This window comes from Falco rusticolus, chromosome 1, assembly GCF_015220075.1.
Source record: "Falco rusticolus isolate bFalRus1 chromosome 1, bFalRus1.pri, whole genome shotgun sequence".
Lineage (NCBI taxonomy): Eukaryota > Metazoa > Chordata > Aves > Falconiformes > Falconidae > Falco > Falco rusticolus.
Window position 1 is genome coordinate 82,395,160 of NC_051187.1, and position 25,063 is coordinate 82,420,222.

Below are 25,063 nucleotides of genomic sequence, written 5' to 3' on the forward strand. Positions count from 1 at the left end.
TGAACATGCTTCTCTTTCACAAGTGAGAAATTACCTAATTGTTATATCTGGCAACAACCATTCAACAAGAATAAAGGAAAAGAACAGAAGCCAACAATCATCTCTCTATTATCATTATTTATCTTTTCTACATTTACTACCATTCACTCTTACAAACCCCAAAGTTACAGAACGGTAAATATGTTTACCAAAATGAAGAACTCCTCTCCCAAGAAATTAAAAAAAAAGCCTTCTAGCATCCTATTCCCTTTTTTCTACTACTCAGAGAAACAAAAATGGCAAATAGTATTATTTCTGCATGAAACTGTTGAATTCTGAGGCAGCCCCATCAGCAAATTCCCTGTAAAGCAGGGACCAACCACATTTGCAAGCCAAGCGTCACACAGAGAAGTGCCAGAGTAGAAAGCAATTAAGGTCCTATTCTTCCCCTCCTTAAGCAATGCACCAAAAATGAAGTCAACATCCAAACTAATTCATTTCCAGCAGAATATCAGTTTACTCGCTAACAGGAGGGTTGTTACTACTCTTACCAAAAAACATCTAAACATACCATACAGAATCTCGTTGAAGCCACGGGACCAAGCCAGCACATCCCAATGTTACCATATACGGTCACCAATGCGAATACAATGGCAACTTGACAGATTCAGAACAAATATTGCGTTGTATGTCACTGAGATAACACAGGCAGGAAAATACCAGATTGTATTACCTGTATCCAACCGGAGGTGTGGAGCAGTAGGAGCTACATTGCTGCAGGACATAGTCACTAAAGGTTAGTGACCCAAGATGGCATTCGTCCCTGCAGAGGAGGGCCAGGGCAGGAGCTGAGGACTTTTATGCCCAGTATAGGGCTGCTTGGAGAGAACAGGAATGGAGTGACATGAGGGACGAGCCACTGGACCTGCCTATTATCCCAGGTGCAGGGCTGACACTATCCGGTGCAGCCAGCAACCGGGATGAAGCAGCCACCCTACACCTTGGCTGTCAGCTGAAAGGCACAGTCTCTCTTAGAAAACCCCAGCACGCAGGTTTTGTTCTCAAGGAGTGGATTTTGGGCACACAGAAGCTCTTGTCTTCACCCAAAAGGGAAAGAAGGAGCTTGGATATTTACCAAAATGTCTCCGGAGGAAGACTTTTTGGTACAGGCTCCCTCCGGCAGATCCTTAGCCTAGAATAAGATTGGTTGTTCAGGGAATTATTCCAGATTAAGTTTTTTTGGAGGAGTTATTCCAGTACGTTTGCTGGTGTTGACAAGCCCTTAGCCAAAGTCTTTAAATTTCAGCTCCAAAAGCACTGGTTCAAACTTAGCTAGAACGATCTCATTCTTCATCCCTCCAGACACAGCGAGTTCCGCACCTGGATCTCTTAAAATCAGATCTGCTCTCTGCTTTGCGTGGATACTTTGAATGTATTGCCTGTTTCCTAAGAGTTTATCTCGGTTTGCTAAGATACCTCCTTTTCTGCAGTGTTCTGTACGCCGGCAATGTGACACATGGGGTCATAGGAAAGGACAGAGCCAGTAGGCACAGCTCTAAACCTGGAAAAATGTCCCTGTTTCCTGGGGAACTGGGAGGAGAGAGAAGAAGTTGCCACATTAGCCCAATCAGTCATCCCCCTGGGGCCCTTTGCCTTAATAGGCATCACCTAAATAAAGATGTAAAAATAATACAACGTAACATTTAATGCAAGACTGCAGCTGAGCACTCGACTGTCAGGAAATAGCAAAGCCGGAGTGCGTGGGCAACTTAATTCTGCCCCCTTGTGCAAATGCACTATGGCACAGCCCTTCCCCGAACACGGGCACACAATCAGCCAGCTCCAAATTAACACCCTAATTCCAGCATAAACTACTTTTGCCTAATAGGAGTAGAAGTGAAGGACCAGCACTTTCACCGAGAGCCTCCTCAGCCACCTTCCTCACTTGACCGCAAGCCAGTGAGCACCTATTTAACTTCTGACGCTTCAGATTAGGAGGTGTTGGCACGCTTTGGGCCACACACGTCTAATTTGCAATCAGGATACAGATATTAAACCCCGTTTGGCCAAAACAAAGAGCCCTTCTTCCTCTGGAGAAAAGCCTCACAACCTCAGGCTGAGATTTGGCCAATGGACTGTCTATAAAACCCGAGCGACTGAAACAGGTAACATTTATACATCTCCAGCGGCCGAACCCACAGGATGATACATGCGGAAAAAATCTGTAGGCACGTTAACAGCTGGCCACATTTTTCTGAAAATCTGAAGTTATCCCAATGTAAATATCTAATAATTGGGGATATTCAACAGTACAAAATAAGGTTGCAACATGCTGGGGAGTGTTTTGCCTCTAGTCACAAGTTTGATCTTCCACCTGCATCCTCTACTATAAAAAATAGAAGAAAGCAGGATATAAATGTTAGGATTTTGTGTATATTTTTACAGCAATGACGCCTTTTTCTTATGCACTTCATCTCTCTTGGTATCAGCATGTGAATGAGTGACAGTTTTCATGGGTTTGGCCCTGGTTTTTAAACTCTGCTTCCACGTCATTTTAAATAACCAGGACCATCCCTCCATCCACTTGCAGGATGGCTTTTTCCAGCTCTGAAAAGAGTTCAAATAACCCAATTACCAATATGATCCTATCAAAGTTTATATTAAAAAGACCTCTGCATAGGAAAAACGATGATGTCCTGAAATTACCACTGCTAATTTTCTGTTGCTTCTTCACACAACAGCAGCCCACAGCACTTCATTTACCAGGGGCAATAAAAGAGTACAAGCAAGACAAGTGCAAACCAAATTTAAACAGGGTCAGCCAGTAAGGCAACCGATGCTCGGCTCACAACAGAGACAAGAATCTTTTTGTCTTCTCCTGCCCACTTCAGATCTTTTCCGGAACTCCACCAACTTCCCAAGTCCATTGCAATAATATACGTCCATGAGGTCATCTTAATTCATACACTGCTGCCCATTGCCTACAAGTTAAACTGAGTCTCCATTGTAAGCCTTGCCTGGAATTCAGACTTGTAGGACTTAGAGCCTATATACTGTTTTCTTTTTCATCCAGCTTCCAGCCGAATCATTTTATAGTGCTTTTGCCTCCATAAAATATTTGCTTGGGAGCCAATGCCAAAAAGGAAAAAAAAGCAACGTGTGAACCAAACCTCGGGTTTTTAGAGTAACACTCCCTCTCTCCCTTCCCACTCTCACCCGCAAGTTATGGCCCAAGCGAAGGGCAAGTTTAAATCTTTTAATTTGCAGCTCCACGGCACTGGGTGATTTAAAGGTCTTTCAACAATTCATGCAACTCTGATACTGTTAGGAATTGCAGCTGGAGCAATCTGCATCCTAAAGCCATACCCCCATTCTCCTGGAACAATGCAGCCCCTCCTTTGTGACCAGAGCTGGGGGAGCTGAAAGCATGGTTTCTCATTCAGGCTTTCCAAGGACAGCACCCACCAAGGTACAACGCAGGCAAGAGCAGAGGAAAAGCCACTGCTCCTTCCACTCTGATCCCAGAGCTTTTGTTTAAAAAAAATCTCCCCCAAAAAAAATTCTTTTTTCCTGCCCACTCCCTCCGTCACTCCCAGGTCAATGTATTTCAATTTGCCTCTGGTTTATTGGAACCTGTTTATTGGAATCTGATCAACTGCTGGAGCCCCAGTGCTAAAGCACGCTCTCGCTGTTGGAAACTGTCATTTGTCTGTCACTGAGGAAGTTAATGGATGTGTTTGTTTAGTTTGCTAGTGGGAATACACGGGGCAGAGGCTGGAGGGATTACAAGAAGGGAGAGGTATTCCTGATCCACAGAGGAATGCAGTCGCTTTTCTTTAAAATTGTCTGTGTATTTTTACACATGCACGAGAAAAGCCCCTGGAAGTTCACCTGCACCTCAGAGACCTCAGCAAACCCGAAGCAGCCGTGCTCCATCCAAACCGACGGCCCCGGCACACGCAGGTAACGAGGGGACCACACGTGGGCACGAGCCTGCGCCCCTGCACAGAGAAGCAACGTGCAGGGGACAAGGCTGCACTGACAGCACCTCCCTTACAGGGTCCCTCTGAGGGCACCACGGGTGTTTGCGGGGCACGAGCCCCGCAGAGCAGAGGGAAAGGTGCGAGTCACAGAGTTTGCAGCAAGCGTGGGCTCCTTACCTCTCGCCGAGTCTGAAAATGCGATTATCCCTGCGAAAAGGAGCACAAGCTGCAATTCCATTTTGAAAACCAGATCCCTCTGTATCGTACGGGCTACCGTCCTCTCAGACCTGGGGGGCAGGAAAAAGGAGAGCAAAATAATTACAGGGGGGAACAAAAGCCCCAAACAACACACAACTTTGCAGAGTTTTAAAACCTATTGCAAAGCCTTAAGAGCAGAAACAGCAAATGAAAGAGCAACGTACTTGTAATTCATTCCTTGGTGCTCAGCAAGGAAAACTTTGCCCTCCTCTGCTTTAGCCTGATATAAATCAAGAACCCACTGAGGCCAGTAAGCTCCTCTAAGTTTACAGTTAATGCATAATTCTTCGGTATCCTGTACAGGACCAGTCTGGAAGGCAAACAAAACGCTAGCAAGTGGCCATAAAACCAGATTTCAGGTTAACAATTTGTGGAGGGACTTGGAGAAGGGGGAGGAGGAACATTACCTCTCCCATCAGCAGCCCAGAAAATTTTGTGTCGCTGCTCCAGTGCCCCTCAGCCCAGCCCTGCTCCGGCTGCACGCCTTCCTCCGCTCCGCAGCCTCTCCCAACAGCACGGATTTTTCCTTTCCTCTTCCCCCCCTTCCCAAACCCCACTTGTTTCCTTGCGCTCCAGAGGTGCGTCCCAAAGCAAAACCGCACTTCATTGCCCGGATTCTTGCGGATGCCTTCGCTGCGATACGCAAACGCGGGGTAAGCTCAGGTTTACATTAATTACGCCCTGTTCTCCTCCTAAAACTCTCACTCTTTAAACACTGTCTGAATTCCTCACCCTTGTAAACTCCCCGGTTTAAACACTCCGTGCCCCCAGGACACACAACAACCCGCGCAGAGCATCCAGCAAAGCACACACGGCCGCTCCGCCGTTCGCCTCCCGGTGCGCAGCAGGGGGCGGCCGGCGGGGCCGGGCGGGCGCAGGGGGCTCCCCCGGGGCAGGACCCGGGGGCGCAGGGCGGCTCAGCCCCGCGGCGGCCGGGAACGGGATACTGGCAGTCGGGAACTGGGGTCGGGGAAGGGAGGCTGGGGGCGGGACACGCGCGCACACACACACGCACACACACACACACACGCCGCGATGCCACCCGGTGCTACCCCCACCCCTCTTTCGGGGCAAACCCGGCGGCTCCCAGCTGTGCGGTAGGTGTCGCAGCGCTCAGCCAGGCAGCGGGGTGTGTGTGTCCCCGGCTGGGGGGAGGGGGTGGCGTGGGGGGCACTTACCTTGCCTGCTGCCGGGGCTCTAGCACCGTGCGCTGGCGCCCATCCCCGCCGCTCGCCGCCTCATGCCCTCCGCGGCCACGGCGCCCGGCTGGGCGCTCCGCCGCCGGCTTCTAGCTCATCCCCCCCGGGGGCGGGTGGGGGCTGCCCGCTGCCTGGGGGTGCCCTCCCCTCCCAGCGGCTCTCCCCTTCCCCACCGGCTTTCTACCAAACCTTCGCCCCAGAGGTGAGTTTCCCACTAGGGAGCCACGGGCGAGCAGCTAAGGAGAAAAGAGGGAAACCTCGTAAATTTTTTTACACCACCCCCCCGCCGCCGCTTTCCGGGTCGGGCTGAGCGTGTGTGCGCGGGCAGGGACAGCGGGGACCTGACAGACCCGCCGGGGCTCCGCCGCCGCGGGATGCCCGGTGATGCCGTCCTGCGGCTCGCCCAGCCGGAATCCCGTTTAAGGAGCGAGGGGAGGAGGGGAAAGGGGCTGGGGAAGGGGAGGGGAGGGGGGGGGGAGAGCCGGGGCGAGAGAAACAAGCGATAAAGCAACTTTCCCTGCAGGGCTTTGTGGCTGTGGGGGCCGAGCCGCCGCGGAGGGCGGTGCGGTGCCGCCCCGCTCCAAACTTCGCACCAATCCCCGGGAGCCCCCGCCCTCCCCGCCGGCCCGCTCCGCGCCGCGCCGCCGCTCCCCTTAACCCTTTGCGGCAGCGGCGGCGCGGAGCGGCACCCGCCCGCCAGCCCCGGCACCGGCGGCGCACGGTGCCCCGCGGCCCCTGCCCCCCCCCGCGGCGGTGCGACCCCCCGCCCGGGGCAGCCGTGCCGGTCCCGCGCCCCGCGGTGCCCCCACCGCAGCCCGCCCCGGGGACCCAGCGGCGGCGGAGACCTCCAGCCCCGCAGCCCACCCCACCCCCTGACCCCCACAACGGGTCCCTGCCAAAGCACCCCTAATGCCAGGGCCAGGCGAGCCCCGGCCCCCCAAACCCACTGTGGGGGCAGGCTGGGGCCGGCTGGATCTCTGGGCTTGGGTGCAAATCGTGCCAGAAAGAGACTGGACTGAGCTAAACTCAACCAACCTGGAAAATAAACGGTGGAGAAGGCTGTTCGTTAGATTAACTGTTACTAGTATTTATAACTTACTTCCAGACAGGATTCGGCTGATGCATCAGCTCTTACAGCAAATTACTGTCCGCCCAGGGTAAAAATCAACCTGGCAGAATTCACCAAACAGACAGAGCAAATGACCAGAAAAAGCTGCCTCAATCGCTGTACTTGTCTATCTGGAGAGAAACTTTGTTGCCATTGATGTTATTGTTTATTAGCTCCCTTATTTGATAGGCTCCAGCATGAAGGCCTCCTTGAAAACGAGCTGTCTCCATACTAATGCCGTGTGACAGGCGCCAGGAGAACCCCTAAACCCAAGCCAAGAAGTAGTGTGAACATCCATCTTGTCTATTTTGTCAGGATTATGAAATCACACCCTCTATTATTATTAGCATTACTAAATATTTTTACTCAGTTGTTCCTGACAGCATTAAATCTTGGTACACAGAATCAACGTGGAAAACATTCAAGACTAAACATATAAACCCCTGAACCAGAAACAAAGTGGCTGACAATACTCATTTTATATTTTACATACTTATATCATCGTTTCTATCATTAAAGTTAATTCATCTGAGAAATCCCAGATGGACTACTCCTCCTATCAGTCAATAACTTCAGCCTCAGTGACTTCAAAGACAGTGTTGACTGAGGCAAACCTTCAGGACCTGCGATATTCATGCCATGGATTCTGGTAAAATCAACTTGCAACAGAATAAGAGCTCAACCACACGCTACATCTCACGGGAGGATGTGTAAAACACCTCTTTGCAATGTTTCCCAGCCATTCCACCACAACGGAGTCAAGGTCTTTGTCCCAAGGACATCACCATCCAGGTGATCCAGCCGCAAAATTATTTACAAGCCTTTCTTTTCCTGTGCAGACTGAAGTCCGAAGCAGCCTCACTTCTGGCTCAGATGTGGGACACCGGCTTGTCACAGGTGGGTTTCCCACCAGGTTAGAGGGACCTGACTGAAGACTTCTTACTCCTTGTCTTGTATTTCTGAGTCATGCACTGAGACCAAGATCTAATTCCCAGATACACCATGGCTTTCTCATCACAGACTGTCTAGAGACTCTGGTAAACACTTTCTGGCCCGAATTCGCACCAGTCTGGAAGAAACCTTCTTCCAACCCAGGCCCAGCATCAAACATCCAGCTCAGGTTTGATAGCAGATAAAAGTCCTCTTGATGGTTCCACTCCTTCCGTCTTCACTTCCTTACTGAAAAATCCCATGTGTGCCTCTGTAGGCTCCAACATCTCCCAGACTGGTGGGCATTTCTCCTCCCAATACACCTACCGAGCAGCAAAATCTCTCCTGCAGCCTTTCATCAGTGGGAAGTTCTGGGATATGGAAGATTATGGAGCTGGTACACAAGATCTTCAAAAGCATCCAGCTGCCTGAACACCTTCAGATCCCCCTTAAGCCTCTGTCTTTAGACATTGAGAAGCTTTTTAAGAATCTGACTCCAAGTGATATTGCAAAGAGATTACATGAGGCAGGGAACCGGAGCTCACAGCTTCCATACTCCAGGCTAAAATAACCAGAAAATAACCCCTACTGACTCCAAAATGTCACCATAATTATTATTTTTTTGCAGGGGCTTGGGAGTGCCTTAAAGATGGTCTGAAACCATGCTGTAGACTTCATCTCATTCCCAATACCGCACCGGAGGAATAAATGTAAAACATTGATACAACAAAAATAATTAATATTCCTGAAACAGCTCATAGTTTATCAGAAACAAAATCTCATGCTGTTCTCCCAACACTTCTACCTAAATAAGGAAACATGCAGAGCTGTGTTTTTTCTGGGCTGGCTGTAATTTGCAGGATGATTGAGTAGTCTGAAAGTCAACAGCCCCAGTTTGCTCCTGCACCCCACAGTCCTGAGACAAGGCTGTGGGAAAACAGCTTTCTGGAGCTGACAAACAAAACTGAATGCTAAGCAACGGAGTACGTGTCTCCGTGTGGCCTGAGAAGCTGCCTAACAGTCCATTTGTATCCCAGTTGTCCCCAAAGCCCCGTTTCCAGACTGTGGCTTTTCAGATTTTGCGTAGCTGTGATGGTCTAGTGAACATCAGTCCCCAGGATGACTTTCTTCACGTCTCTGAAACCATGACTTGGACCTTTTCCAGCTTTCTTACCTCTTTTTCTCGCAGGAGCTGCTCACCACCATCATCACAGAACTCCATTTTTCCCCATTTTCTCCCTTTTGCCTTGATTGCTTTGCCTTTTCTTTTCCCCTACAGATGATCTGGGTGGCACAATACCTCCAGGCTGTAAGTCCTAACCTGCTTCAATGATTTTTTTAAAAACTGCAGGTGGTAGCCATGGGGTTGAATTTCCCCAGCACACCCAGCACCCCGGGGGGCTGAGGCCAACCATAGGACTAGGGTTGGCAACGGTGCCTTGCAGGAGCACGAGGCCCCATGGCACGGGTCCACAGGGACATGCCACTGGGGTGGAGGGTGTGTGGGACCTGGTGGTCGGGCACAGCTGATGGAGCACGTGAAGGTGATGGAAGGGCACGGCTGGAATTAGGTGCATTCCCTTCACCCGCCACCTGGTTTGTGCAGCCCTTCTCGGGTTATGGGGGGGAGCAGCTGCGTGGGGTCAGCCTGAGCATCCATCTAGGATGTCTGGCTTCTAGAAGGGATTGCTCTGGACGTGGGGAAAAGTAACTTGATCAATGAGGCAGATTTCCCTGCATGAATCAGTTCTGATAAAGCACTTGGCATGTGACAATACAGCACAGAAAATGTCACAACTGGGCAGACAAGGAACATAACATACACCTTTCCATTTGCACGCCACCAGAGTCACTGTGCTGATCCCTTTAGGTCTAAAGCCAAGGCTGAAACTCTGTTTTTCAGAGAAAGTGGTGTTTTATGAGAATGAAGTCACCATCTCCTCTATCTGTGGTAACTGAGACCTAGCTATAACCTGGGTAATATTCAGAGAGGAGGTATGGGCAGATAGAAAGATGAACCAGGATGATACAGTCCTGAAATCTGTATTTTTTTCTTAATAAAAACCGACATTTCTTCTCCCCGAGTATAAACTCATTCTCTTAGACTACGCTTTGTTCTAAGCAGTGTTGCAAAGAAACAAATGGTTCATCATATGCATAAAGTTAACTTTTATACAAGAAACATGAATGTCATTATCTGGCAGAGAAGAAAAGATGGTAATGCGGTTAAATGCCCTGTCAACCAAACCTGGGGTCTTGTGCAAGATGCTGGGAGGTCCCACTGCCCCAGGGCCCTGCACTGGGGCTTTAGAGGCTTTTGCCAGGCACAAATGATCCTTCTGGTACACCGTGGTCTCTGTCTTGGTCTGAAGTACCACCAGGAGAGGGTTCCCAGCCTTTTCCCTGAGGACCAGTCACACACACTGCCCAGTCGCACTGTGCCTGGAGAATGTGCTTGGATTTCTCATTGATGCTAAATTTGCACATGACAGCATCTGCAGGAAATGCTTTCCACCATCCCCAGTTGGCCGGGAGACCCTATCTTTCTTGGCCAGGTTAGGCACGCTGTGTCAGCGCTCCCTGGCACTAGGGAAACGTGACAGCCTTGAGCGGGGTACGGGCAGCACTTAGGGAATGCCAGCCAGCCCAGCCCAGGAGGACACATCTCAGCAGTGGTGCGAGTCCCTCACGCTGCCTTCCCAGGGGCTGTTGAATTAAGTTCAAGGTCTCGTTGGCTAGGACACACTGCTCAGCAACTTAGTTGTGGTCTCCAAGATGGTTTATAGCAGAAAACAACTCCTCTCTCCGGGATAAGCTGAACTCTCGAAGGCGAAGCTCGCTTGTGCAGGAGAGCCAGGGCAGCCATGGGCAGCCACAGGAGCTACTGACCAATATTCCCTGAGTGACAAATTCAAACAGCCTTCCCTGCTCCAAAAGTGCATATAAAAAGGTCCTAGTATAATAAAACACTAAAATCCATGCAAAATTCTCCTTCCTTGGAGGAAAGGTATGGACAAGGAAGGGGTTTAGATCAAGCCATACAGATGGGACAACACAGAAAAGGTTTTGGAGGCACAAGTCCCAGACCTCATCTGATTTTTGTCTGACTTCTATGAGTAGATCTGAGGAAGATAATGCAGGTCCCAACAAAATTTGCTTCCCTTCTACCCAATGACTACACCACCATGACTGCTATAGAAGGAATAAACCACATCTGACACTCAGCACACCATTTCCACACTCCTGGAAGGTGCTTAGCTATTCAGGTGAGGAATATGGTATTAAAAGCTTATGGCAGACCAGGTTTCCATTTGCATAAAAAAGCTATACTTCTGCTTTTTCAAATTGTATCTCATTCTTCTTTCTCAAATCCCTTTGCATCACCTCAAGCAATTTGCTTTTACTCTGTTCTTTTTTCCATTCTTAAATGTTTGCAGGCAGTTCCCTTACTCAGCATTTGCTCAAACTACAAGTAGTTAAAGTTTCCAAATGTTCTCCATAAACACATCCTTCCTCAGGCCCCTTATCCTTTATATCACTCAACACTGGTTTCTTGGAGTCAGTCTGACACTGATGTATGAAGGATTTGATTTTGCTTTCCTTTTACATCTGGCTAGTACAAGAATAATCCCACTGGAGCCATTGGAATCATTGTAAGTGAGAAAAAAACTTGATCAAGCCAACAGACTCATCTGTGCAGCAACTATTCAATCCAGGTAGTCTGAGCTGAAGACTCTGAGTATGCATCCCCAAATCTAAATATCTCATTTGAGGAGGTGACCAGGGTTTTGAAGGCTTAAATCTCCTCTCACTTTCTCCCTCACATCATCCTTCTGTGCAAGGAAGTTTGACTGTACACGTCGGTGCTGGGTTTAGCAAACTGATGTAGCCACCATGTAAAGAAGAAATGTGAAAGATAATAAAAAAAAAAAAAAAAAAAGAAGAAGAAGAAAAAAAGCCCAAGATCAACAGACAGAGTGAAAAACAGAAATGTCAAGTATTAATTGCTGCGTAGACATGAGGAATGTTAAGGGAAACTGTTCGGGGATTTATGTTCAAAAAAATAAGACAACTTCCCAAACTATTTCCTTTTAAATCTCTCAGCATTTTCCATAAATTCCATGTGCATGTGTGGTGCTCTCTGATAACATACAAATCTGCATGCATAAACTGTTTTGAAATGTTTGTACAGTTTCATCCAAAAATATGACTACATGTTTGTGTTTTAATTGTCAGCAATAAGATATTAGGCAATAGCCACATGCATCGTGTCAGGGGCACTGACTAAGTTTAGGTGGTACTAACACAACCTCCCCCTTTCTGGCTGGGTCTCCCTAATGAAGAGAAACCAAATTATCTAAAGGAAGAATCGCTAATCAAGCAGGGTGCAAGCAACAGCACAGCCCCTGCTTTCAAGGACCAGGAGGCCGGTCCAAACAAACCTACTGAAACCCATGAAGCCCTTTCAGATTCATAGAAGTGTAACTAGGAGCAGAAATCTGCTGTTTTCCAGGTCAAGCATCAGAGTTTTTGCAACTCTGCAAAAAAATAAAGCTTTTGGGGGGTGGGGAGGTGAGGGGTGGGTGGGGGTGGGGGAATGACACTTTGCCTCAATCAGTGTTGTTTGAAATGTCTTTCATTTATTAACATTCTTGCTGAAGCTGAACATTAGTTCCACTTTATCAGGAATATAATGCAGCTGCATTTTCTGGATGGGAGCACCACCAAAAATATGTTAACTATATAGTCGACAGCTATGCCTTGTTTATTCTCATGCATAAAACCATACGGAAACAATCCTCATAGGAAATCTCTTTTCTTTTTCTCTATCTGTATGCAAATAAAAATAACAGGAGAAGCTGGAATGGGATGCTTGCTGAGAAATGGGGAGGGAGGACTTTGCTGCCCTCTCCCCAGTGAGCAGCGGGATGGGATCAGCCATCAGTGGGTGAGGATTTGCCTCCTGAGTGTGCCAGAGAGAGCTCAGCACCATGCTGTGCCTTTGCAAAGGAGCTCTGGGTGCCAAGGAGCCTTTTGCTCCATCCTGCCTGCACCGTCAGGAGCTTCATTTTGCCCAGGGTTTGCTGAGAAACAGTCCTTGATTCCCCCAAGTGCGGATCCAGCCAGGTCGGGCTGCTCTGGTACAGCAGTAGGGTTTGTAGGAAGGATGCATCCACCTCCTCAGTGCTTTCCCTCTAGGACATCCCTCTTGGAGATGTATTTTTCCTGAAGCAAACACTGCAGGCAGGGTGCTGCCTTGTGTGTGGCTCTCAGCCCACGCAACCACAACCCCACGAGGGCTCAGCCTTGGCATGGCTCGCACCAGAAGATGAGCTGCCCGAGAATACTGTCTGGCACCAGAGGTGGTTTTCCATGGGCACAGGACATGGGGGCTGCAACAAGGGAGGCACCTCCAGAGATGTTTCCCCTCAGAGCTCAGGGGGGACCTCTAGACCTTCAGCTGCTCAAACATTCATCAGGCTCACCCTGTCCTGGTGCTGTGCTCATGGCTTCAGCCAACAGCACTGGCAGGGCGGCTGCAGGAGCAGGGCAAGGCTGGGAGGGGAGGACACTCACACCAGGAGGACAAACCTTGATGGACCTGAGAAGCGCTGCCTGCTTGCCCACAGCCCAGGGAAGAGGGCTACAAAATCCACCAGGATGTGACGCACCAGAGACTATGTGGCAGAGCCTCCGTCCCACCGTCCCCTAGCACAGCCAGGGTTAAATATTAACCATGCCAGGTCTGCTCAGGCTAGGGTGCAGCCCCTGCGGATGGACAGCCACGGCCATCCCCACGTGAAGGGGGGAGCAGAGAGCACACTAAGGAACCCTGGAAATATGCAAGGACGTGCCAACATTTGCTGCCAAACACTTTTATCTTTAGGTAAAGATAAATCGGTTGCTTGCTTAACCCAGCCTTTATGAAACTCAGAGCTCTGGGTTTCAAGAATAACAGGAGTAGAGAAAGAGGTCTGGCTGGTGTCCTGGTGAACAGGGCAGCTAGAAGGTGACAATGTGTCTCACTAGAAAAATGTCTGGACAATAAATCATATATCATAGGAATAAATAAGAACTTAACGTCCACAGGCCGGAGAGCTTACCTTCTCAGGTTTCTGTAAAGTGCAGGTGTCTGCACTTTAATTAAGTGAGCAATTAAGAGAGCAATTAAGATATAACGTTAATAATGAAGAACAGAAAAATCTGCTGCTCAAAAAGAATAATGAAGAACCTAAAACTCTTGCAAAGCAAGGCAGATGTAATGCAATAGTGAAAGAGCAGAAGTGTGCCATAAATATGTAAGAGGGTGTTCTCGGCTGTCACATGGCTGGTAACCCAAGACCAGAGGGACGAAAGACGCCGGCCGGCGCAACAAGGTGCAGCCCCCAGTGCGGCGCTGGCTCTGAGCCCCAGGGTCTGCTCACCGAGGTGCTTGGATTCCTGTTATACACAAGTGTGAGTTCAAACAGATTAATGTCATGGTTTTGGTGTGGAGCTTGGGTGTGAATTTGGGGCCTGCCTCCTCTAAAAGGCACGACCCATTCACCAGGGCTTTTGTCAAACCTCAGGCTCCCTGCAAAAAGGAGCTGGGCTCCACCCTCGTTTTCAGGTCATTTGCTTAGTTTTTGCGGGGAAAGGTGCTACAAACCACTGCAAATACTGACTGGGAATAGCAGCTCCCTTCTTAGCTATAAAACTCACTAGTCCTAGCAAATACTAATTATTTTTTTTAATACTAGAGTTATTATCTGACAAGAATATAGCCCCTTCCTCTGCCACTCATGACCCAGGCTGAACCTGTTTGGCCTGTGTTATTGTGCTAGTGTAATTCAGTGGAAAAGAGATTGGATTAAACAGGCAGCTCTGGAGGAGTAAATAAAAGGAACATGCTTTAAAGAGTAAATAGACAAGTCTGGGTATAATGGAATAACTCCTGGCTGTGCTAAATCAAAGAGAAAATAATGCCCTGGCTAAAACCTGAGCACAAATGTTTGTCTCTGCAAGAAAGAGAACCCAACAAAACCCAGAGGGGAGCAGAGGATGCTCTCGGGGTGTCCACAAATCCACGCTGGAAACAGTATCAAAAAAAGGAAAGTATAAAAGAAAAAAGTGAGGGAAGATCTCTGTAACAGCCAGGCTTGCTCTGGGGAAGAAACAAAATTTCTGAATGATCTGCGCAGGTTTCCTAAGAGGAGTGTAGAGAAAGCCAGGTTAGCTTCGGGTGATTCCTCACTGATTCCAGACCAAATCTGTTTAGCAGCAGAAATATTATTTTTTTCCTCACTGCCAGCCCTGCAGTTCAGCCTGGACTGCCGGGTCAAGTCCTCAGTTTTACCTCCCCTTTCCCTTTTATGCTGCTCCAGCAAAGTCAAGAGCATGTCTGAAGGCAGTAATGGGATTTTCCTAGCACAGGGGATCCTACAGGAGTAGCCAGCAGCTCCTGTGCAGGCCAGCAGCACAATGTCCCGGGGCAGGAGAGGGCTGGGAAGATTTGACGCTCCCAGGCAGCCTCAGCAGGCAGATTCCCACTTTGGGAATGGTTAGTTGGTGGCATAAATCAGCCCAGCTGTAAAGTCAATTGATCTGTCTTCCTCCACAGGCTGTTTTACCCCCAGCGAAAAGCTGAGAAGCAGATGCTATAAAGCTCACTGCATCCCCACCCTTCTCACCTGTGCTTTGCACTCCCAGGAGTCCTGCAAGAGAAACAGGGCAGTCACCTCTCCAGGGTCAAAGCGAGAAACAAAAGCTCTTTGCAAGCCAGGGTCTGATTCTGGTTGTGTTCACAGCTGTATAATCCAAGGTAGATCCTGGTCTACCTCCATCCCTCCATCCATTGGCTGGCCTGCAGAGAAGTAGGGGAAAAGACTTTAACATCAACTCTCATCTGGATATACGAGCAGTAAATCTCCAAGTGGGGCAAATCATATGTGGTGTTGCTTTTCAGAGCTGCCATCCTTATTTTCATGCAGTGGCATCAGAAAAAGTCTATTGTGAATGACTTGGAGACATTTGTTTCCCATCAACTGCAGAGGAAATTCTCTGTGCTAGCAAGGTGTGAGAGTCCTTCCCATGGGAAAATGGGACAGTGAATGTGGGAGCCAAAAATGAAGTTCTTTTCCTCATTTCTATAGTGATTCTACTGTCAGAGCCTTAATGAAGAGTTTTGACAATATATAATATATTGTTATATGTTGGCTCAGCTTTATGGATGTATTACCTCTGCTAACAAGGGAATAGGGATCATCATTTCAGTTGAAAACAGACATACAAGTGCAGAAAGACTAAATATATGCAATTTTATATAGTCACTTTCCTAACCAGACCCCAAATGTCTTCTTCATAAATCATTTCCTAATATGAAAAGGATAAGAACTTTTGAACATTTTGGGGTCCTGACTACTGAGATACCCAGATTACAGACAGAACCCCCCGTAATTGAGCATAGCACTTGAAGTGAATAAAGGGAGGGGAGCTATTATACCTATTGCAAAGTTATATGGTGCAAAAGAATTCTTCAAGGAAAGTCACATCTTGAGCCTTAGACAAGGAAATCCAGGCCAGGCATTGTGGAAAAAAAATACATTTTAAAGTCAGGCAAAATTATGAGGATGATCAATGTGAATAATCCAACGTGCAGCAATTTAGCCATAATTTCCAACAAAGCAGAGTAGGTGTGAATCTCTTGTGTGATCCAGCACCAAGGTGAGGGACTTGGGTTACAGACCAAAGTCACCTACATGAAAGGCTCCCCAGGTCTTCACTTCAGAAGAGATTCAAAAGCAAAAAAAAGAATTAAAGCTCGAGGCCAGCATTTCCAAATCATTGACCATGACTCCAGGTGGGGAGAGCCATGCTGGTTAATGTGCTGTGGCAGGGCACGCAGCTCTGCGAATCCTGGTGCGCAGTGCAGATGGGCATTAGTGGAAGGCAATGGTCCATCAGCATTCTGCTTTCACCAGCTAAGAGATCCTGCCCAGCCTTACAGCCCCCTCACAGACAACAAGTCCTAGAGTCACTCTTCACTTACATCTGGGCAAGATTTACTCCCAGAGTGTGTATTTCCAGCCAGTTTGCTGGGCACACTCATGTTGACAACATCCCCAAGCAACACAACAAGCTGTGCCTCATGAGAAGCCCTCTGGAAGGTGCTTGAAGCCTGGGAGGCTGGGAAAGAGCAGCATCCTTCAGCACAAACACAAAGTTTTGGGTGTGGAAAATGGCTTGTCAAGAGACTGGGATAGGAGGGCATTTGAGCTGGTGTCTATAAGAAGAAAAGAAGACACTCTTTTCTGAGTACAAAAACATTACTGACAGCATCAATATCCTTGTATAATTACTTTCGTTAAATGTTGGTCTATGCTTTTCTGAGGATACAACCCAAGAAGGCAAACATGGCATGTGCAATAATATCTTAGTTATTAGGAGCAACTTTTTGCACAGTGCTCAGAGGTGTGCTGGGGCTAAATAGTTAAAACATGTTTATGGGATCTGGATAAATCTCTGTGGGTCACACAAAACTCAAAGTGGAGTGGAGGTTAGCCTAGTACCATTTCTGATAACTCCCTTTGAAGGCAGAGTTGCAGTTTATTATGTTAATGAACTCTGGCAGACACGTCCTCCAATGGGCCTGGAAATGTTAAGACTTTTGCCATCTACTAACGGCTTTGGAGTTTTTCATTTGATCTTCCCCACTCGGAGATGAGAATGTGTAAATTGACCTTGCCTCTTTTCATCAGTCTGATGTTGGCACTCAAAGAAACCAACACCTTCCCATATTCAATTCTTGGCAGGTTGCTTTGCTTCTTCTGTCTCTGTGTTTCCTTCAGAAAGCAGAATAAGAACGTAAGTCGAATTTAGCGTGGGCACAATCCTGTGAGAAGGAGAGTGCAGGTTCTTGAAGGAGGTGCTGTGTTCCTCCCATCCCTTTGAGGCCCCTTTAGGCCCACACTTTGGCACCACACTTCACATTAATACTGTGGATTTAATTGGAAGCAATGGCCCCATCGCACTATGCAGAAAGGCACATCGTGGCTGCACTGGAGAGCAGTTTGCAGGTGTGGTTCTGTAGGTTCTCAGGGCACAGGAGAATCTCAAACTGGGTTTGTAACTGGGGTCACTGGAGTCCCATGCATCAGAACAGTGAACCATGTACTTGGGTAAGTTGGACAACACGCTATTATAGCCCTGACAAAACTAGATGCCAAATTGTGTTAAAGACAAACGTGAATGCTGGCATGGCTCAAATGTTTCTAGGAATAAACCACACGGTTTAGAAGTTTAGCTCTGTTTTCCCAGTCATGTTGTTTTTTAAACAATCTCAGATGTGCAAAAGGCAACCGAACCAACAACTCCTTAGTCTGGGAAAACTGGTAAAGACACAATAAAATTGAGATGCTTGGAACTGCAAGCTCAATTACTACATGTGTAATGTTATGATGTTTCCAGCTTTATATGTGTTTTCTGCACAGAGCTAGGGTTATCTTTGGATGTGTCAGGACACCAGTATAGCCAATACCTCGGTCATCAGTTCTGTCACTGATGAACTAATCTGTTCACTCATGCACCTCTAAACATTTTACTAGCATTCATAAATTAAATTGCAGCAAAGCCTCCTGCCCCACTGATCTGTGAGTACCTGCCTCCATCTGATGGAGAACCGAGATGCATTGGCAAATTCAGTCACTTGGCAGAGCTCCCCCAGCCAGCTGCTGCTTTGGAGCCTAGACTCCTAGTCCTTCACAATAAACCCTAGTGCTTCATTGCGGACACTTCCCATCTCAAAAAAAAGAGCGATGCAAGGCATGAGAACAAGTCTGCCTGAAACACGCATACTGCAGGAGAGACCTCACGGTCTCAGAGCAACGTAGCTGAAGGGCTTTCACTGAGGGAGGGTTTGCCACCGAGGATGTACCCTAGCTTCGGCACAGAGCATACATAAGGCAGCTACTAACCCTTTTCCTCTTGCTGCCTGTTCAAATGTCAGTCGCATGCAGGCTCCTGATTTATAGCAAGTCATGCCACCACTCTTGTGAGCTGGAAGTGAGAATGCCTGCGTGAAGCCCTGGATGCCACCACGGAGTGCGGGACACATGGTGTGAAAGCGTCTCTTAATGATGCAGTAGGAGTAGGTGTAGGGCTGACACCAGCATCGGGGCAGTTTGCACAAAGAGCAAACGTGCGCACGTGGGCTAAAGTTGACAAAAAACTGCTCAGAGATGAACCGCAGCCACAGAATTCATCTCTGAGCCCAAATTTTTCCAAAGCTCAGGAGCATGTGGGCCTGGAGCTGTTGTTCAGCCTGTTGGAGACAGAAGCTTTCATAAGACTCTGTGGAACATGTGCTGCTTTGGTTTCTAGTCCCTGATCCAAATACCTACCTGAGCACATGGCACTCCCAACATCTTCCTCTTCTCCCATTGCCCTGACATGTTCTCATCGACTCACTTGAGTTAACATCATGTTTAGGGAAGCTTTGCAGACACTTCTCAGCTATGCCAAGAATTTATCTCCTCATCCCAGTTTGTCCTGAAAGTTGCCTAGGAGGCTGCATGTTTGTCTGGGCTACAGGAACTACCCCTTGCTAATCATTCCTCTTCCTCATTCCAGCATCAAGACAAAAGAGAAAGTGAGAAATCAATGCCGCCAAGTCTCAGTTATGGGTGAGTAACAGATGAGTGGTTTAAACCCTCTGCTGTGAAACCCTCCTGGTGGTGAAGAGACATCAACCTGAGCTCCATCAGACACAGCACACCACCACTTTGCTCCCTACATCTGGTGCCACATGAACTGAACTATATGATTTCCAGGGCCAGGTCAGAAGTTATTGACAAGATCCCACGTGTGTATAAGTCCTCTGAGATGCAGAAGTGCCAGGGAGCAAAAGGAAAATCAAGTAAAAAGCTCTGCATAGAGTCTTCCAGACCTGCTAAGGTGGGTACCAACCATCACTGGAAGGCCCACATGGTTCAGTTCAGACCCTGTGCAGGCACATCTCCATTGTGCTCCCAGTGCATTCCAGAGCTACCTCAATTTTTATCACTATCTGATTATCCCCTCTTCCCTTCATGGGTAAAGGAAACACTAAAAATACCAACATTTACCTTTCATTTCTTCTTTTCTTGTCTGTGTCTCCCTCTTAGCCGGTAAGTGCTGCACAGCCTCTGTTTTGCCATGTATAAGAGCAGTGTGTGAATAATAAATAACAACGATATGCTTTCAGCCAGAAAATAAACCCCATATGTGTCCTCAAGTCTCTCTTTTCTCTTGAAGAATTCATGCAAACATTGGTTCCAGAGACTGTTATAATCCTGTTTACTTGTCAATGCTTGGAGTGAGCATGTAATTAGAGTTCCACTGTAAGATACTTAACATGTAATTCAATGGCAAAGAGCTGCCACGTTATTATAGTCTTCTAAGGTTGGATTTATGCCCTGAAACCTAAATTAGTCTCAACAATTTCTGTTCAGAGGAGGATAATTTAATGCAAATATTATCAAGCACACTAAAGAGCAAATTTTACTGAGAAAAGAAATAACACGAGGAAGTATTCTTTCTCTTTTTTTCAAGCTTGCTTTTCCACCACGGTTTTCTTGGAATTGTGTCTTCCTAAATATCCAAAGGGTTTGCGTCTGGGTAAGGTGCAAACAGGAAATGAAAAATATCAGTGGCAGCTGAAGAAACCTTAGGAATCAATTCTGCCCTTGGAGACAGACACGGAATCTCTGGGACTTGTCTCCTACGGTGATACCCGGTTGTGCAACATTGGTGTTGGTACCGAGTTAAAAGATGAAGAAAGCTATAGGAGTATCTGGCCTTTGCTCACTTTTTCACCCCGGTGCAGCTATGTCTCTAGGATCTGTTGTTAAGCTACTGCCTGTCATACCATCATCACCAACAACATTAATTGGGCCCTGCCTTTAAAATAATCCATCCTCAGCACCACAACACTTAGCACTCCTACGGGCCTGTTCATACAAGACTCTCAGAGGGCTTTACATGTCCCGACTGCTTAAGCAATACAATGTGCCCAAGAATTTGGTCAGAGGCACAACGGGGGTAGCTGTGTTTGCTACAGTAAAGCTACACACTTGCTTATGGCCCCAGTGGGGGCTGCTTGAGGAACTGAGGGAGGACTCCAGCTCTTAGCTGCATTCATTTTCTCCATGCCCAGTCCCGTATTTCATTTTGAACCTCAGTTTCCCGTTTGTAAAAGGAGTTTTGGACTTTCAGCCTTCCAAGGGCACGGTAACACCAGCCATGGGACCCCTCTAGAGCAAGTGAGTGATCTACAGCAGTGGAGACGCCTGGGTCTCCTTCTCCGCCTTTCAGCAAGGTTGCTCTTCTCGAGCCCTTCCCTGACTCCTGTAGCTCCTTGCCAGCCCTTTCGGCACAAACATAATACAGGCAGTTTCATAATGAGGAGTAGAGGCCACAGCTAGGCTAAGAGTCCACAGGAGTCATGCGAACGCGGGCAGAAAGTCCCCAAAGCTTGGAGGAAGGAGAGCAGAGGAATGCAGCCCGGGGAGCACCTGGGACCCTGCGCTGCCAGCAAGTCCAGGTGTGCACCACACAGGCGGGGGACCGTGACCATGAGCCAGCGCTGACAGCTCAGGGTCCCTAATACATTAGTTCTTGGGGTCTCACGTGCATCTGTTGGAGGGTTTGAGATTTGCCGTGGGCCAAGGGGATAATTAAGCAGGTGGGCTGCCGGCCGTCCAGCTTGCCTGCCAAATTCAGGCCTGCTGGAAGTGGGTGGAACCCTATGGAGCTCATGCAGGCGTGTAAATGTATATGCAATATCCTCACCCACGCATGCACATGAACACATGGGGGAAAGTGAAGGGGCAAGTACACGCACTGGCTTGGATGCATTTGCAGAAGCACAAGAAGATCCCAGGAAAAGAGATGCATGATCTGCAATGGGAACCCATCACCTGAGGGCTACCGTAGGCCCCTTGGAAACTGCCTGGCACTTCAGCTCTCCTTTTAGCAACTCTCCGCTCTTTCATTTAGGGAGAGCTCTGTGTTGGGCTGCTAGAATAGCCAGGTTCATACAACGGTTACATTGTGCCATCTTCTGGTTAAAGGCTGTGGACTCCTTCTCCGGGAGTCCTGCTTAACTCCAGCACAGAAGAAAAGCTTTTTTCTTATGTCTTCAAGATGTGAGATCTGGAGATGCCCAGGCAGCTCGGCCGTTGTGGTGTGACAGCGTTACCTGCAGAAATGAGCCGCAAGTACAAGGCAGAGTTTGTGAGGATCACAGGGACGTAGTAGCTGCCAAACAAACTGCCCTGGTCTGCCAAGCCTGCTGTTCTGGCCTCCGGGAGAAATGACGCTTCAGCACACCTCTTCAGCATGACATTGAGATACCCCTACATCCACCTGGCCAGCTGTGTGGCTACCAGCCACCTGTAGGTGATGAGCAAAGCCACAGGAAAGTGAATAAGAAAGTAGACTCAACAGGGTCCTCAGGGACAAAACGTGTTCATCCCTCTACTAAGGAAGATCATAAATATCCATAAATGCATGAGGACACATGTTCAGAGCAGCTGCCAATTACTCATCTGGATCATGAATATGGGGAACTGGATGTTCCCAACCCACCCTTTGCTGCAGAAAAATGAAGATTCACAACTGCAAAGGGATATGTGGTCTTGGAAAGAGCTGTTAGTGGAGAAATAACTGGTCTGAATGTGCAAGCCTGGGCTTGATGCAAAAAAATTAGCTGACAAATCCTCTTGTTTTTCAGCAGCACAGTTTATAATCCACGTTTTAAAACATGGCCCCTGAAAGTAGAGCAATTTCCAGCACTGCCACATCACACCCAGCTCTGAGCTCACTTGCACCAACGTAGCTCACTTGATTTCAACAGCAACTTTTCTTCACCTACCCGGATCGTTTCACAGAAGTAGGTGTGCAGGATGATGAGTTCAAAAGGACCTAATTAGGCACAGATTAGACAGACAAATTAGGAACAACAACTTCACTAAATACTGGTTAAGCAAACAGAGCTTCGGGGAAGATCTGTGCTAGGAATTGTCATCAGCAGCGCTGGTGTGAGCTGGATGAATTAGGTGCACAGCAGTCCCCACCAAAAAGCTGGCATGTAATGATGTTGCTACAGGAAACAGTATGAAAGGATGAAATCATCTCCTGTTCCAAGAAGGGGAAATAGCCGCTGCATTTCAGACACCGCAGAGTATGCAACCTGGTGGCTGCAAACGTTTGCCATCCTAGTAATATTTAATTATTTGGCTGTAATGAGCTCTGCAAATGTGTTTAGTCTCTAAACGTCTTTTTATAGTGCTCTGAAACTTCAAGTAAATCAGGATTGTTATGAAAGCAGGCTGATGATGTTATGCACAGGTATCAGCCAGCCTGAGGTACCATTTCGTTCTTAGCTTAACTGAAGTGGGAGAGGTAGAGGCAGAGTTTTACAAGATTTGGATGACTTCAGCCTAGTCTACCTGCTTATAATCTGCCTAGGCTTCCTAACATGCTGGGTGTCTCCTTGCACAAGTTTGTCATCAGGAGGAGATAGGGGAACATGTCCAGATTTTGAAGTAATTTGGTAGGTCTGTACCCTCAATGATCTGGCACAGGAGCAATCAGGAGCTTGGGTTGCACCACGCTGCAGTCCAGTGGTGTGTGAGGTCTCTGTGCATTACACGGAGAGCAGGAATACGCTTTCTGAAGCTAAATTTACGCTTACACTTACATTAGGATCACCAACAGCAGAAGAAAGATTTTGGATCTAAAGTGGGATGCTCAGTGGGTTGAAATGAGAACTGAAGCATATAACCATCTTAAGGCAAGGCTTTGCTAACATCTGACCGCTGTTGTTATCTAGTCATTTCCCAAGAATGAGTAAATCCCTCCCTACAGTTGCATCATTGCTTGAACACATTAGTAATAAAATATGAAGTGCTTTTCCTGCCTGCAAGCATACCAAGTATCAGTCCTCCTTATATATCAGCCTTTAAACTTTGCAGCATTTTCCTTTGCCTACATTTCTTAGACTGTATGGGCCAAGACCAATTAAAATATTCAGTATGGGGTCTTTCAGGGTTGTGGGGTTGTGGGCTTCCAAGAGCAGCAATCTGAACTTGTATTTATCTCATTATTTACTGCAACTTTCAAATTTTCTTTGAACTCATTTTTTCCCCAGATCTGCTTCTGGGTTGCTGTTCATTCATTGCTGCCGCAGTCTTCCTCCTCTGCGCTCCAGTTTGGCTCTGTCCTCCTCCACTTTTGGCATTGCAAGCTGACAGTTAAATTAAGGCTTTCTGCCAGGTCATCAGCCTTGATGAACGCACACACCCCCACCCCCAGTGTATTTTGCAGGATCCCATGGCCTCGCTCTGCCTTTCTAGAGGACAATCCCACATCATCCCCTGTCTCCATTCCCTGCTCAGATCATGGCAGGAATTTTTGACCCATTCCTCCCTTTGCCCGTTTGCTGCTTATCATCTGCAATACTCCAGCGTTTCACCGCAGGGGCGTCCTTGCCAACAGACCCCATTCCCCATCCCTGGAAGTGCTGCCTGCCCTTGGCATTCCTGTGTCCAGAGAGTCCAGCAGCTCTTGCTCCAAGTGCTGCAGACGTTGCCCACAGCCCACGAATCACCCCAAGACCCTCTGGGACCAAGAGAAGGAGCAAGTCCCCAGATGACCAGAACTGGCCTGGTCTTGAAGGCATGAAATAAGAGTCACCTCCACTGCTGACCTCCTTGGCACCCTGCTGTGCCCTGGGGAGCTCACCAATGGCAACAGCTCCCTGCTCCTGGATCATATATAGTTTGAGCAAGCGTATTTTTAACCACTTAGTATTTTTTCCAGTTTCTAGCACAGCACTATATCAAATACCCTGCTGAAACCCAAATACGTTATGGCTGTGCTAGATTCACTGCATCTACTAAATCAGGAAGGCAATTATACATTTGCTTGGCATGAGCTATTTTTAATATGCCCATGTTGTCTGCTGGCTATTGGATGCTTTTCTGCCAAATGTTGTTACACAAACTCCTTCAACACACTGTGAAGTCTGGACACTTCCCCAAAAATGACAACAAGCTAATAACACAGAAGATGCCAAGACCTGATTTCATGGTCTTCTTAAAGACAGGTACCATATTTGTTTGCTGCCAGCCTTCATGAGCCTCTGACCTGGAGAGTTATTGACTTAATTTTCACTGGTGGGGTTTTTTTCTCACTAGGTGCCTGATCCTCTCATTTGTCCAATTCCCATCAACAGCAGAGAGAATTTAGGCCGATAAAGGGCTAGACGACACAGCCCCAGTTTTTTTTCAGCTCCCCTGGGTACATTTCATCTGTTGATTTATGTGAGAAATAGTTAGTTTCCCTTGGTGGAGAAACAAAAACACCCAAGTGCAAAAAGAAAAGGCGACTGAAGACACAATGGTCATATCGTTATTGAAACGTGCTTCTCACTTCAGAAACAACAGTCTGCGCTCAAACAAAGTGATAAGTGGGGACAGAGATTAAGCCAAAATAAACCTCCTTATCTAAAAAAAATTCAGCTTCTTAAAGCCAACCTGTATCTGATCTGTGTGAACAACAAAAGAAAGTGCAAGAAAGCTAAGATA

The 25,063-nt window shown here is 47.7% G+C and overlaps 1 protein-coding gene and 1 long non-coding RNA gene across 4 annotated transcripts in view; one reads left to right on the forward strand and one right to left on the reverse strand.

Annotated features, from left to right (window-relative positions):
* FGFRL1 (fibroblast growth factor receptor like 1) overlaps positions 1 to 5,889 on the reverse strand; it is a 179,088-nt gene extending 173,199 nt beyond the window's left edge. The window contains exons 1-3 of one of the 3 annotated variants that reach the window (XM_037387007.1): positions 5,399 to 5,889; positions 4,385 to 4,530; positions 4,140 to 4,249 (exon numbers count right to left, since the gene is read on the reverse strand). In XM_037387007.1, coding sequence (XP_037242904.1) covers positions 4,140 to 4,249; positions 4,385 to 4,395 — 121 coding nt within the window. In that variant the 5' untranslated portion in view covers positions 4,396 to 4,530; positions 5,399 to 5,889. Of the gene's footprint in view, positions 1 to 4,139; positions 4,250 to 4,384; positions 4,531 to 4,952; positions 5,033 to 5,398 lie in introns of those variants that run through there. The other 2 variants (XM_037387017.1, XM_037386998.1) reach the window with 2 other exon arrangements.
* Positions 4,644 to 11,383, forward strand: LOC119147709. Its single transcript, XR_005104131.1, has 2 exons — positions 4,644 to 4,873; positions 6,525 to 11,383. It is a non-coding gene; the product is annotated as an uncharacterized LOC119147709 (long non-coding RNA).
* Positions 11,384 to 25,063: the final 13,680 nt, after the last annotated feature.